Source organism: Lepisma saccharinum, chromosome 11 (assembly GCF_977018435.1).
Source record: "Lepisma saccharinum chromosome 11, izLepSacc3.1, whole genome shotgun sequence".
Lineage (NCBI taxonomy): Eukaryota > Metazoa > Arthropoda > Insecta > Zygentoma > Lepismatidae > Lepisma > Lepisma saccharinum.
In genome coordinates, this window is record NC_139239.1 from 13,226,178 (window position 1) to 13,242,046 (window position 15,869).

Genomic DNA, 15,869 nt, shown 5'->3' on the forward strand with positions numbered 1-15,869 from the left:
TTTTGTGTAGAAACAGACAGAGCGCCCACCTACCACGTTTGAAAGAAGAGCATAGGCAGACATGAAAGTAATTTTCAAGTACGTAAGGACGACAGTCGACGTGAACATTGAGCAACGTCTGACTGAGAAATAAAATCGTAACAAAGGACAGGATTCTTCAAGAAACAGTAATGTTATAAAACTTCCTATCATTAACTCAGTTCATCCTTTTATCCTCTTTTGTTTGTTATACATTATTCTTGTTTTATATCTCTTTTCTGCCACTTGTAGATAATCGCGACGATGAAGATGAATGATGATCATATTAAATCTATGAAGGGATGCTTACAAAAAAAACCAGCCATGCCCAGGTGTCTACTCGAACTTGAAATGTTTGGTACCGAGTGTATGAGTGGACCACCCAACGACTTCGGTCTTCGAGGCTAGGGTTTCAGTTGCAACATGCAGTATAATTACGTTTCTACTATTACTACTTAAAAAAGCCCCCTTGATACATGAGATACTACAAATAATTTCAGGCATACCCTCGAATTTTGATTGCCTGGCACTTTTTTAAACTAAGTAATGAAGTGACGTTTATATTCATATTAGGCCTACGACTAGCTCGAACTAAAAACTCTTGTGAAATACTATATATATGTTATCCTTGTGAAGTGAGAAACTTCATATTTTGCTAAGAAAATATGCATGAAAAATTATATTTGTAGCTACTACTTGAAGAATTCAAATTATTATGATGGAATTTCAACTTACGTATACTCTGCATATAACGTGGTATATAGTTATCGCAGAGGAGTTTTTGTCTCGCAGTCGATTTATTTTTAGTTGAGGAACTCGAGAGTAAGTTGGAAATATTTAATGACCCACGTTGTGGTGTGCTGTTCTATTAATCAGAATTGGAGTGAGAGAAGTCTGTAGTTAAGGTCATTCAACACGTCAATTTGTAACCGTGAATGCAAGTTTTCTTTGATTTAGCGGGAAATCAGTCTGCTATTGTTGTACGTAATAAATTGAAACATATATATTTTCTGCTCGAGTAGGAATCCACAGCCCTTATCCAATCAATCAGTTTCTGTGTTTGAAACTTCTGTCGAGGAAAGCTACATACAATTTGCTTTTAATAACAGCAGCTTCAAAATAACCTATCCATTCTTGTCTTGCAAAGTAATGTTTGATTTTGATTTGTTATATTTAACTTTGGTTTTCTGCCACTTTTGGCTAATCGCGAAGACGAGGATGGGTGATGCAATGACAAAATTGATGAAAGGACATCACGAAGAAAATAATGAAAACAATACACAGGATGGGATCTGAACTCGGGACCTGTGGTGTCGCATCGTTCATGAAATATAAACATAACATGTACAGTGGCTCACATTAGTAATCGAAGATGTAGCATTTTGTTGCATTTCTTCACAATATTTCAAAATTAATAACATGTACATAAATATAAACGATAGTGAAATATTTATAGGCATTTATTAAAGCTATATTCCCCGTTACATTTTTTCTTTTTTAATTTTGGGTGCGTCAGCACTTAGGCTATTTTGCAACCGCCACGTTATACGGGGTCCAGCCCCTTACCATAACAAATAACGTAACTGTAATATCGAATAACTGAAATATTAAAATATTCTGAGTTAGGTTAAAAGCTGAGGCTCTAAAGGGGCACTCAGCACACATGACAAAAAACAGAACACACAGAATTATACTGGCTATAGGGTCAGTCGCCAGAGCCTCGTTAGTCTGCAAAGAGCAGTCCAGGGTGTACTACGTGGAATGAAGTTGACGATTGGGTGTACTACGTGGAAGGTCACCTCTTACACCCCTGTTACGGTTTCAAATCTGAAAATAGTTATTTATGTTTGGGTGTGAAAGAAGAGATCACTTTAATATTCAGACAAATCGTGAAAGCCTTCTGTTTCTGTTAAGCTACGTTTCCATTCTGACAAGTTCCAGATCCATGAGGTGCAACATGTGCCGGCGCATGTTGCGCGTCATTTAGTGTACTCGTACTGCTTCCAATTCAAAACTACTTCTTCAAAATACGTCCGCAACAACACTGGAGTGCAGGATCGCAGTGTAGCGTTGTGCAGTGCTTTAGAGTAGTCAGTGTTTCTTCTCTTGTATTGTAATAATTTGGTGGTGATTTAACTTGGGTAAAGATGAACAATAAAGCTATGGCGGGTTTTGTGGTTATGGCAGGCGCGTATCATGAATTTCTACAAAAAAAAAAAAAAAAGAGGCGAAAACAACCTAGATGGTGGATTAGAAGTTTTCTAGCGAAAAGAAATTCGGAAGGAGCATATAACTCGTTGATGAGAGACTTACGTCTTCAAAGTGGATACGAAAACTTTGTAAGAATGACTGCAAGTGATTTTGCATTGTTATTAAATCTTGTTGGACCACAGATTGCAGTCGCGTCGTCTGTTTCTACTCTAGTGCGCATGCCCGTGCCCCAGGAACTTGCTGCAGGCTGTTTCCATTGTCGCCGCGCACGTTGTGCATCTTAATCGTTTGGGGCAATTTTTGTCCCCGGCACTTGCGCCGCGGCATGTTGCAGACAGTTTCCATTTCAACAAATGCTTGGCACATGCAGCGTCGCATGCCGCGTGTCATGTTGCGCGGTAAAATTTGTGGTAATAGAAACGAGACTTTACATAGTTCTTTTATCGGTCAACTACAGTGCGGGGAAGAAACAATTCATGCTATTTCCTAACTACGTCTGTTACCAGTAGCTCCATTGCCCCTGACTGAAGTACGAGAAAAATGGGTAACAAAAACAAAAATACAACATTTGACGAACTGCAGTTATTTATTTTTACCTAACCAAAGGGTGCAGGTACAGGGAAATTGAAAATGTTAAGTACATGTAAGAGTACCGTGGGTGACGCAATAAAACGTAATGAAAAGGAAAATGAGGTAGATTCCGTATCTCAGAAAATTCAACCAAGGGAAATAGGAGAACGAAATGAACGAGCTTCAGTATGAAAAATCAAGACCCTTTCTTCATCCCCACTCCCTTTCCAAACCAAGAGCTCCGAAAGCAGCTGTGCAACTTGGAGCAGGCACTGGGACTGCTGTACGGTTCAGTAGCGTTTCGTCCGAAAGCGAAATTCCTAGAAAAATGCTACAGTTCGTCCGCGACGGTTTAATGAGTTGCGTTTCGTCCGAGCCTGGCTGATGATGAGTCACACCTTGACTAACCGGTGGCAGCGGTGGAATTGGTGACTAGGATACCTCAGTTAATAACTTTTAAAACTACATTGCATAGACAGCGGAGTGCAGCGCAGGGAGTGCAGACTCAGTCAAATCGTCGAGAGAGGGGTCCCGGGTTCGATACCCGGTGGAGGCACAAGTGGTTCGGATCCCACTTTAAATTGTAGGTCCAGTCCCGATTAGCCTTACTGTGCATAAAGGGGACAACAAATAAAATCGTTGAGACGAAGTGAACTTGGATCCAGAAATTTTAGTCATGGCAGTCAACACTACTACTTCTAAGCAGCTCCCATAAGTGACTGAGGTTAGAATGAAAGTTTGTCTTGTTTTAAGTTCACTTGTATGCACAGATAGGCTAATTGGGAGTGGGCCTACAGTTTAAAGTGGAATTCGAATCACTGTGCCTCCACCAGGAATCGAACCCGGCTAGAATGCAAGTGGTTTCTCATACTCAGATGGGAAGTTGTTTATGTTATTGTTTCACATAATTTGTAGGTAGTCACACGTGGTCTGAGAAACAGAAAAGTCACACATAGCCTACGCATAATTCTCTCGAGGCAGTTTGTTGCAAGAACCTTGCTTGCAGGCCACGGACAATAACTTTCATGGGTAAAAAAGTGTAGCTTTCCTGACGAAGTGTTCTCGGCTTGCGAGCCAGCTTAAATCGGTGTTAGCGTCCAATGTTTCGAGCGCATACATTGGAGCATCCTGCTTAGAGGAATGTACGCGCTCCAAACGTTGGACGCTAACGCCGATATAACCTGGCTCGCAAGCCGAGAACACTGTTCGAATCTCCACAGGCATATAATAAAAATGTAGTAGCGTACCCAAATGACACATCTGGCGTAATACCTAACGTGCCAAATTTTGGAAAATAGGAGCTGAAAGCGTGTGTGAGAACCAGAGCGACTTAACTCTAATTTATCAAATTAATAGGAGAGGAAATAATGTATTCTTAGGAATATGACTCTTAAACGTGACTCCGCCTTACAGATAAGCATTAGAAGTGGAAAATGTCGATTTACTCCAAATACTCTTCAGAGGATTTTTTTTCACGAAACTGAAAACAGCATTTTTGTAGTTACGTCCCTCTGATTCCCGTAGGACGATAGGTGAAATACATTTCATGAGCGATGTTTGAAAGAAGTTGTGTTAAGATGTCAAACATGTAGCCGACAGCCATGCTGTATGAAGAAAGCATATAGGATAAGCTCCAATCACACTTAATCTAGGCTCACAACGAAGATAGCGGCTGAGTGACCTAGCGTAATGAAAGGCAAAGAAAACAGTTAATCATTGGAAGAAACAATTAGTTTCATGTTTAAGATCATTCTATCAATTAATGCAGTTGCTTATAAAAATAAAAAATGGTCCAAAATGCTTCAAAGTAATTGAAAATATGAGGCATTGCGGATACGAAGGGCGAACTCAACAAAGTGCATTGTGATGGAAATGCGTTTCAAGTTGCCAGGCACAGTGCAAACTCCATAAAATCTTTGAAAATCACGCATGAAACATTCCGATCTACTGTTACCAAGTTTTTGTGGAGCTCGAACTGTGCCTGACAACTTGAAACGCATTTCCCTCACAATGCACTTTGTTGAGTTTTTTTCCAAAGAGGGGCAAGCAAGGTAGTTTTTCCTGGGGGGGGGGGGCAAACAAGGTGCATAACAGTGTTGGCTCCTCAAAAAACATTGCTTTAATTTGAAGTTATCATATTCATCTTATTTGAAAATAAGATCCTTAGGAAAATATTTGGACCTAAAAGGGATGAGGAGACAATTAGAATAATTAAATCAAGAAGACTTAGGTGGGCAGGCCATGTGGCACGAATGGGAGAGGAAAGAGGAGTTTACAGGATTCTTGTTGGGAAACCTGATGGTAAGAGAACTTTAGGAAGGCCAAGACGAAGATGGAGGGACAACGTTGAGATAGACCTAAAGGAAATCGGTAGGGATGGAAAAGAGTATATAGAACTTGCTCAAGATAGGGACAGATGGAAGGCCTGTGTTGCTGCAGCCATGAACCTTCGGGTTTAAGAAGGCTAGAGAGTTAGTTAGTTAGCTAGTTATGTTCATGCAATAATTAACATATATTATTGCAGCTGAAATGGAATTGTGTGATATATATATAGTTTTTGGTTGACTTTCATTTTCCAGGTGGGTCGTGCACCCCCCCCCCCCTCCCTTGCCTCTCTTTCGGACTTCCATGCAAAGGTTCTATTTTTATTTCGCGTCTACCACTTTCGGTTAATCGCGATGATAAAGGATGTGATAGGTGATGGAAGTGGTATAAAGACAATGACCCAACCCATACATATTTTCTAGTCCAGGCTCTAATCCGACATTAGACTTTGCAGTTTATTACGCTAACCAATTTGCCACGGGATCGGCTTCTTCGTGTTTGTCTGCTCATCAAATGATTAATTAGTTATTCAAACTATATAGGTAGGAAAGCTATCTAAAATAACGAAACAGAAAAATAAATCCACTTGACGTCTTGTAGCACTATCATTAACCTACAATTTCATGCTCACAAATCCACACAGAAAACTTCTTGTGGCATTAGTTTTACGGAATGGCCTTGGGGAATAAACATCGCCCATTTCCTGGTTCAGCTCGAAACAATTCAGGTGCCTTATCGAAGCTGCTCTTGAGCACGCAGGGTTTCTAACCTACTTCGCCGTAATTCAGTTGTTGTATCTCGTTTAATATGATGTATTGTAGAGCCAACCGCAGATTAAATAGGAGAAAAAAGATTTTCCCGACGGAAAATAAGTTGGTAATGCTGCAAACACCGAGGCATTCTTGATAAGACGCTTGAAGAGCGTCGAGCAAACTTTCCTGAAAAAGCACAACCCCAGTATCGAAGGTAATGCTACACGTGGATTGGCAACTTTCGGGAGCATGCTGTCTGTCTACACAATTCTACCCAAATACCTGTTTGAAAATGAATCTTCTGTTCGCATTTTATTTTTCAAATGTAGTTCTGACATTGTAATCATTTTGCAATTATTTTTATTTGTTCTTATTTTGCTTCGCTTTTATGTCACTTTTATAATTAATCGAAACTATGAAGATGGATGATAATTAGATTAAATTAATTAAGATACACCTAAAAAAGATATTTACAGACCAGGACTCGAACCCGGAACCTAAAGCGGATAGGTTGTGGGGAAAACCGTCAATAACTCCCGCCACGAACTTACTTATAATTTTTGTAATTTCTCACGAGTATTTTTTGTTCTGTTCATGCATAATATACCTGCTTTCGGAAACTTAATTTATAAGTGACACACTTCGTTCGGTAGGGACAAGCCACGTATTGTTTGAATGGAGGGACACATCTCGTTCATATACTACTAGATACAATCATGGACTATACTTGAAATGGCCTCCCCGATGGCGCAGTGGTAGCGTCGTCGCCTTGTAATGAAGGGGTCCCGGGTTCGATACCCGGTGGAGACACAAGTGATTGGGATTTCAATTTAAACTGTAGGTCCAGTCCCGATTAGCCTAACTGTGCATAAAGTGGACTCAAATTAATCAATCATATATGATAGAAGTTACGAAAAATATAAAAGATAAAAATTTTAGAAGAGATACTGTGAGCAAGTCGAGTTGGAGAGAGATTGTCTTTTGTCTTTTGTCTTTGTTAAATGTATTTCATGTAGTTTATATAACATGAAGTTATAAGTTAAATAAAAGTTGTTTTGTTCGTTAACGTTTGGCTTAATTGAAGATTATTACAATATACTTGAAATGTGACGTGCTAAACACTACTTTCGGAGATCAGTTGGACATGGCAATTTTGATATACAAGTTGCATTTTCTCTACTTAGATTCATTATGTCCAAATTTTATCCTAATAGATAATCTCCCAACAAAGCAAAATGTTTTAATTGACTCGAATTCACAATGACTCATATACAGTGTGTTTATAAATGAACGGTGGGGTTTCAAAAATTAATAATACATCTATTTATTACCTTACACGGGCAAAACGTACACCGTAAGCAGCAGCAACTGTCCAAGTTTATATAACTTTATTTATATTTGTATAAAGATAGAAATCAAGAGGGGGCAATTGCCCCTCTGTGCCTCCTTGCAGGTGCTCTTGACCGTCTGGAAGAAATAGTGCACGACAGACGTGAAAACTAAATCCATCTTCAGTATCCCTTTGTCTTGCTACTCTTAGATTCTGCAACCTTTCTTTCTATAGTCCAATTTTTTGCCTTCCTTACCTCCTAGAATTGATTTCCGTACAAGTTTGAGGGCTAATCTCCCCTGCCCTCTGTGGTTGTGCCACTGCACCTTCTTCCGCCGTTGTTGCTTTGTGAACTTTCATCGGCTTCGAAATACTTCATTTTCTTCAAGAGCATAATATCGTTTAATAACCGGCGATAAGATTCCTCAACCCTAAATTTCTGGATTAAAGTATAATAATATAGGAGTATGGAAATCTGAAAGGGGCGAGGATGGCCACATCTCCCCTTTAGAAAACGAATGTCAGCTAAAAGTATATATTTCACGCGTATAATTTGATCCCAGTCATAGTAATATACATTAATTTATTATAATGGGAATGCAGGAATGCGATAATTTCGAATTCAAGTGGTGTTTCTTGAGGGGGCAACACTATTATCTGGTTAATATGCCCCATGGAAAAATACCTTGCTTGTCCCTGCGTCGAAAATATCGGCAGACGTCAATGATTAGGGGGTGGGGCATGTGCCCCCCTCCCCTTTGCACCCCGTGCGCACGTCTATGACTACTCATTTCTACACTAGTTGGAAGCTGTATTCAATTTCGAGCCAAAAATGTAATTTTCAAATCAGGGTTGTTAAACGTCCACGAACCCATAAATTCTAATGGGTTCTATTGGGTTCCGCAACAAGACCGGAACCTTCTTTATCGCACAGTTTTAATTCGGTCCAAGTTGCGTATTCTTTCATTTCAATATGGAACTTAGACAGTCTTTAAATTGATCCGGAAAGAAGGTCCCTGTGCCGTATTTCAATTGATCCGGAGAAAATGTTCCTGGAACGAATTGAAATATTTTAAACATAAAAAGGCTCTTTACGGTCCAGATCCATTTATGCTTGCTAATATTCCCTGCTGAACCGGAATTGAATTGATTTAAAATTCCTGACCCTTTATCAACCCTGGTTGAAATTCATTTTTTTACAAACAACCATATTTTTAACGGCTATTTCACATTAATCCCATACGATATACTGAGTTATTTTTCGCAATGTTCAAAAGAAAGGTAAGAGATTTTGGCTATTCCTTTTTCTTCCTTGATGTTTAATAGATTACATTTGTCACGCGCCTATAACGTTACCAGCTAACATTTGTGAATTGTTCTTTCCTTGTAACGTTAACATCTACCATACTGAATTTATTTACGTTCCTTATGCAGATGGTATGTACCCAACTGCATTTTGTTCCGTTCCGCTACAGTGGTTTACATTTTGTTACATTCCTATGTAACGTTAATTAACCATATTGCCTTTCACTTCGTTCCGTTACGGAGGATTGCATTCATTACGTTCCTATGTACCGTTATTTACTACCATGTTGCATTTCGTTACGTTTTTTTGTAACGCTAGTATATACCATATTGCATTTCGTTACTACGTTCCTTGTAACTTGTAACGGTAGTATATACCATATTGCATATTACGTTATGTTCCAATGTGCTCATTTCGTTCCGTTCCTTTATAACGTTAATATCTACCATAATACATTTTGTTACGTTCCTTGTAACGTCACTCTATAAGATATTGCATTTCGTTACGTTACATGGGTACCAGCAGTGGAACCATACTCTTCCTCCTACAAAATGGAACGTACCGTGTAACGCAAATTGGGTACGTTACGACTCCCTGGTTTTGTCTCGTCTCGTTTGTGTAAGTATTTAGTTTCGGAAAATTCCATTTTAAATATTGAAAAGAAATTGGGGTCAGTCATATACTCTCCTGATGAAGATTTGTATCTTATCTTCGAATCGACAGAACCACTTCTTTAGAAAACTGTATCCCCCTTATGCAAAGCAGCATTCGTCTGCAACGTGATTTTCTGAGAGCGAATCTGATTCCGTCGTTCCACACTCATTTTAAACAATGTTCATCCCCTTAAAGAGGTTCCCAATAACATAAATCAATAAACTAACTAGTAGCAAGCACAATGTAGTAGAATAAGTTTACAATAGTTTGAATTTTTGTGGTAAGGAAGATAATGCTTATAAGTTATAAACAATATACACTTCTTTGATTGGGTAAATTGAAAATATGTTCTTTTAACAGTAGCACCTTGCGTCTGCTGTCAAATTACCAATGGGGTGTACAGGGGGTACAACTCGATTTGTGGGGGGTACAGTACCCCCTTCATCAAAGTTTCATCAGTAAGTTTACAGAGGGAGAATGGATGATACTGCCAAAAATGTGCAGGGTTCTTCAAAACATCTTGTCACCTTTATTCAGTGCCAAGTATTTGTATCATCATGAAGGGGAAAACTGTATACAGAGAAAGCAGAAATGTAATATTGAATGTTCTTGAGCTTTTGACAGTGAAGCGAGTGGGGGGGAGCTTTACACCTAAGGCAACACCAAAGCACTCGGACACAAGGGAAGGGAAAATAAAAGAAATTAGAAATGACTTTCCACTTCAGTTCACATGTTTGCCAGAGTTTTTTTTATCTTGGTTGAGCTCTACTGATTGTCAAGAGTGTGCCTGGGTTGCCTGACCTGCTCCATACCATAAATGTTACATTTTCTTATCAAGATACAATTTCATTTTATGAACACATCCAATTTATTTTTTCTGTTTATTGCTGTTATTTTGTAACCTTTTTGCTTAGTGTAGAAGAATATTTGTAGTGACTTTGGTAGCCAGTTCAAGACAAAACATAGCTTTTCATGAGGAAACAATTATTGCTGCTCTGAATAAATCAAGGGATGACTGCTGCCACTGAAAGTGATTTATTGATTTAGTTTGCTTTTACTTAACTGTCCGCCACTTTTAACTCAACATGAAGATGAGGATGAGTGATGCTATGATGAAATTGATGAAGAGGCATGCACAAAGAACACCCATGCCCATTCCAGGGTTCAAACCATTCCACAACAGCTGAAGTGATTTATTGGATTGGAAAGATAATGTGCATGACAATGAACATGATACAGAAAATGAACACGTTGAAAATGATAGTGATTGTGGCGGTAATACAGAAGGTCGTTTCACGTCCATGGTAACAAAGTTAGAACCCACCTCACCTTAAGAAAATCCGTGACGCCACCAGCGGTGGTGCTCCACTTGATACCCCTGTCTTGCAGCAATGGCCCTGCAGCGAAGTTTCCATTGGAGGAGACTGCGTTGAAGAACACATTGGTCCAAACGATCCCATTCCTCCTGACAAGCTTTCCAAAGACCCTCAATTGTGCGGGGCCGTCTGCTTCCCAAGGCTCGTTTCAACAACGGAAACCCACAAAAATCCATGGGAGAGGCATCGGGGGATTTCACAGGAATGTCTGTAAAGGGGATTGCGTGAATGCCCGTTTCACGTGCCATCCGATCCATGTATGCCTGCGTGGACTTTGCCGTATGACTGGATGCCTTGTCCTGGTGGATGACAACGCGAGATGTGTCGCTGCCATAGAGAGAAGGGATATCATGTCTGTAAAGTGGATCCAAAATATTCGTCTGGTAATAGGCTGCATTTATTTTAGCCTTTTTGTCCACTCTGCGCAGTGGAAGTTTGCCGTTATAGCAGTAACCACCAACAACCATGAACCCACGTGGAAAACTTTCAGCACATTCACGTACCCACTCAGATCGACCTCTTGCATCACGTGGACGATAGTAGATGGCCCTTTTTTTATCACATCCCGACAGGTACACCCATGCTTCATCCAGGGACACCACATACTTCCAGCGGTCCCCAGCCAGATGGCGTTCGTAGAGCTTCCGACTGTTGGTCTTCCTCTCCTGGACATGTGAGGCACGCAGCTTATGAACTTGAGCCTTGTGCTTCCGCACTAGTTGTAAATCCTGGGCTATGATGCGATTTACAGTTGCAGGGGAACATTGCACTGCCTGTGCAATCGCTCTTTGCGTTGCAGGGTTTTCACGTCGCACCAAGGATCTCACTTTCCGCACAACATCGGGGGAACGCTTGGGCTTCCGATATGACCGAGGCCCACTTTGACTGGTTCCAGCAACAGGTACGGTGCAAGCTTTATGGCGATTCAACACTGTGTTGATGCCCTTCTTTGACACATGGAAGGCTTTCGTCTGGCACTGTTTAATTATCTGGCTATAACTATAACCAACGTCGGAAAGGGCACAGATGTACCCCTCCCAAAAGACTGAAATTTTCGGTGCCATATAAACACTCACACACACACCAACCGTCTTCTTTGCAAGTCAACACACAGTACTTTCGTCCTATCGGCTCTGGCTGCTCTGTGCTGTGACTATGTGCTGCTCCCTGGTGATCGAAATCGTTACCATCGACGTGAAACAACCTTCTGTAGTGACACTTTTTGTTCTATGCAAAGAACTTGTCTCTTGAAGTGTCCGTGTTGGTGTGTAATAATGCTGGCCAATGGCTATCTTCTGTGTCATACTAGACATTGCTGGAGTGAGTGGCTACATTCGCCATTATTCTGTAAATGCTGAAAATGTTAAAAAAAATACCCTCTTGATGGAAACTAGGGACCTCAACTAGCCAAGCCAAATATCTTAAGGTGCATTTGGAATGATTATTGTCCTCTTAAACTCCAACAGGTGATGAGTCAGATTCTCGGTATTGCGTTTCCTCCCAAGGTATCAGGAAAAAGGAAAAAATGCTACATTTGCACCTCCAAAATGGAAAGGAAGACAAAGGAGTCAAGCAATGAATGTCAAGTGACCCAAGAAGAGCAAAATCGAACAAAAATATATTTCACTTTTAACACTAGATTAGAATGAGTGAGTTTGTGTTTTAAGTCCACTTTATGCACAATAAGACTAATCGGGACTGGACCTACAGTTTAAAGTGGAATCCAAACCACTATGTGCCTCCATCGGGTTTCAAACCTGGGGCCCATTGCTTACAAGGCAAAAATATTATCACTATGCCATCGTGGAGGCTCTCAACCTAAGATTTGCTTATGTGTCCAATCATATCTACAATTTGATGCAACTGTTTCTATAAAATCAGTAATTTGATTGAAAATATTTTCAGTACTTATATAAAGTATTAAATGTTTTTCTTTCTAATGTGTGGAAATAAAACATATTTGTGTAAATTATTTTTGCTTTATGTGCAATCACATGATAAATAATGAGTAAAAATATTGTTTGTCTTATTTATGGTCTTATGCTTGTAAAAATTAAAGAAAAAATATCAGGGTCAGTTTGACCTGCACATGCCAGTTTTGTGACAAATTCATCATACAGTTAAGAGCTAATACCACCAAATTAAAAAAAAACTTATATACAGCAAAATCACAAATTTATGTTTTCCCCACTTTAAACATTTTATCTTTCTGGTTTCAGTGAAGCAAAATGTTATAAAAATTTCCCGAATTATACATTTTCCCACATTACAAGTTCTTATTTGTTAATTATATTAATTCAAGATATTTAGACAAGAATTGGAGTTCTTTGTTTAGTACCAGAAATATGGTCACTAACCCTAGGGACCTAACGTGAAAAATCAGGAACACTGAAGCTAAGACAGTGATTTTTATGACATAACTTTCTTGTTTTAAAGATATAGTATTATTGGCAATCAAATTTGACCAATAACATAAATTAGTTTAAATACGGAGAAACTAGTACTCACTTTATCCGCGAAATTGTTTTTTTCTTCTTCGTTCTATTAATTTCAGTGGCCACTGCCACATCCTCATTGGATCTTGCTCTCCTTTCCCAATTATGAATAAATTAGTTTGTTATAATATTAGCAATAAACACATATTGCTTTGGTACAATTGTTGCAAAACACTTTCGTCATCCTCCTTTTCTTTCTTGGTCACAAGACAAAGATCTAGCGTTTCCTTGTTTCTTTCACATGTTTCATTTGTAAGCATATTCACATTTAATATTTCTGCCATAGGCAAACGTAGCATGCGCGGTAAGCTGCACATTCCAAGATGGTTAATTTTGTTCATTGCAAGATTCCACTTCAAACCTGGAATCTGGAGCATTATGAGGTTTCTTTGTTACACTGTGAGGATAAAACTTTAGATCAACATCGTAGTTGTCGACGTCTGTCAACACAGAATCATCAGTTTCTATGTCTCTTCAGAGTCACTGAAACTCGCACGTTCACAGTCACCTGTCACATCCATTCCATGAATCATTTCTTATATTTCTTTCAGTGCGAGTGGTATCCATTTAGTTTTGCACAATAACAGTTAAATATGTTGAAACGTGCCTCTTGCAACATTTACATAGAGAAATAAAATATGTTTTCAACTTTTACAGATATAGCTACATAATACAGCAAAACAAAGCACATGACTTCTGTCCATCTATGCATTGCGCTTACGTTAAAGCTAACTCTTCAACTGAACAACTACAGAGATCAAAGAACCGCAAATAACGAATCAGCTGGACTAAAATTCAACACAGTCAGTATCTGTTCCCCGACAGGTGAAGGCCAACTGAAGGTACTGAGTGTGTCAGGTGCATCACTTCTTAAAAGGTAGTAGGGGAAAGCTTTTCGTATTTAAGAGTCATCAACTTGATGAAGCCTTAACTTTCTACAGTTTAAACCCTGAATAGTAATTGCCTCGCTTAATAGCAAATGTTTGTACAATATATACTGACCTCAATAGCTGGTCCAAGTAAATCTCCAATAACAGATACTTGAGCTCGAGCAGAATCTTCAACAATATCAGCTGGCAAACTTAAACTCCAGGTGATTATGGAGTCTTCAGCAAAATCTGAAAGGATAATTTACTAATTATTACACATAATAAAGGAATAAAAACAGAAAAAAACAAAAGATCTTTTACAATATGAACCATTCGAACATTACTTAAAGATTAGTTTTAAGTTAGTTTTCATGCATGATGTGAATATTAACTACAACTTAATTGTATAATGAAAAGAAATAGCCCCCCACCCCCACCCCCGTGCCATGAAAGCACATAGGACGTGTGGAAGTAATGTGCCAAATATGCTCCATCTTGGCCAAAGTAGATGTGATGTGATCAGCACCATGCTTTGGCCACCGTTACTTTCCAAGAGGTTGTCCCCAGGTGATGAGAGGCTGGATGACCACAGACCTGCTTTTTCAGGGATATTGTTGGAAATCTGAGATCTGGAAAGCCAGGAAACGAACCCAGGTCTCCAGTGTGGTAATGCCATGACAACTGAAATGTTACAGCTCTGACGCTGAGTGATTATATGATGAAATGATGAAGGTACACTCGCAAAGAAAATGCCAGGATTCGAACGCGGAAACCCTGGCATCATATCAGCTGTGCTAACAATTATGCCACAGAGGTCAGCTGTTGCTTTATTGAAACAATGAAGGTTGAATATATAAGGGTTGCGCAAATGAAACTAAGACTTTTGTCGTAGCATTGCAGCTTAACTACACACAGCTTTGTGTTTGCTTTGGTAGGTGGCGTTGTATGTAAGAAAGCATACATCGTATGCATACCTAGTATGATCTGATGGTGCAGTGTGTTGTTTACACGTGCAGAAGCACGTTCACAACATGGATTCGTCCAAACAGGTCCAGCGAGCAGTTATTCAATTTTTGAAGGCAGAAGGTGTTAGTGGAGCCCAAAAAAGGCTCATTCCTCCGTCAAAGCTAGAAAAGTGATGCTCACTTTTTTCTTCGACGAGAAGAACCCATTGCTTTTGGATTGGCTGGACGCAACCACATACTGCACTAGCCTAAACAAACTGTAATCGACCCTCAAGAGTAAATGTTGCCCTCATGTTGCACAGGTATGCCGTGATCTGCTGTGACGTTTCCACTGGGAAGTCCTCGACCATCCTCCTTAGAGCCCCGATCTCTTGCCCTTCGACTACCACATCTTCAGGCCACTAAAAACCATCTGAAGGGCCGACGGTCCGCCAACGATGCTGAGGTCCATGACGCCGTTGAAGAATGGTTCCGTAGTCAACCACGGACGTCCTTCACTCAGGGTATCCATACTCTTGTGATGAGCTGGGACACTAGCTTGAACAGAGAGGGTGACTATGTGTAGATAACTTCTACTTCCTGCATGTTCATATATTCCAACCAATAAATCATTATAGAAAAAACGAAGAGTCTCACTTTCATTTGGGCAACCCTTATATAATTAGGAAAATGTAAAATCTGGAAACATGAAATCGGGATTCCAATGTACTCAAATAATTTTTATCTTGAAAACAACAAAGGAATTCCAACAAAGCTTTAGAATGAAAATTTATTTTCCCATATATTTCTAACAAAAAAAATTAACGGGTTAAGAAAATGCCTTACCTTTTGGACACACAAATGAAGATTTTACAACTTCAACTGGGAATCCTTCTGGCTCCACCCGCAAAGGTTTGATAAGTACATCTCTGAAAAACAAATGTGCATGCTATTTAATTCATGAAATGTAATCATTTGTTGCCATACATCATGAAATGACGTAATTGGAAAATTATACT

The 15,869-nt window shown here is 39.4% G+C and overlaps 1 protein-coding gene across 3 annotated transcripts in view; it reads right to left on the reverse strand.

Annotated features, from left to right (window-relative positions):
• Positions 1 to 15,869, reverse strand: part of LOC145994643 (murinoglobulin-1-like) — a 164,140-nt gene that overhangs the window by 56,799 nt on the left and 91,472 nt on the right. For all 3 annotated transcript variants that reach the window (XM_083130742.1, XM_083130739.1, XM_083130741.1), the window contains exons 17-18: positions 15,697 to 15,779; positions 14,040 to 14,155 (exon numbers count right to left, since the gene is read on the reverse strand). In XM_083130742.1, coding sequence (XP_082986868.1) covers positions 14,040 to 14,155; positions 15,697 to 15,779 — 199 coding nt within the window. The remainder of the gene's footprint in view (positions 1 to 14,039; positions 14,156 to 15,696; positions 15,780 to 15,869) is intronic.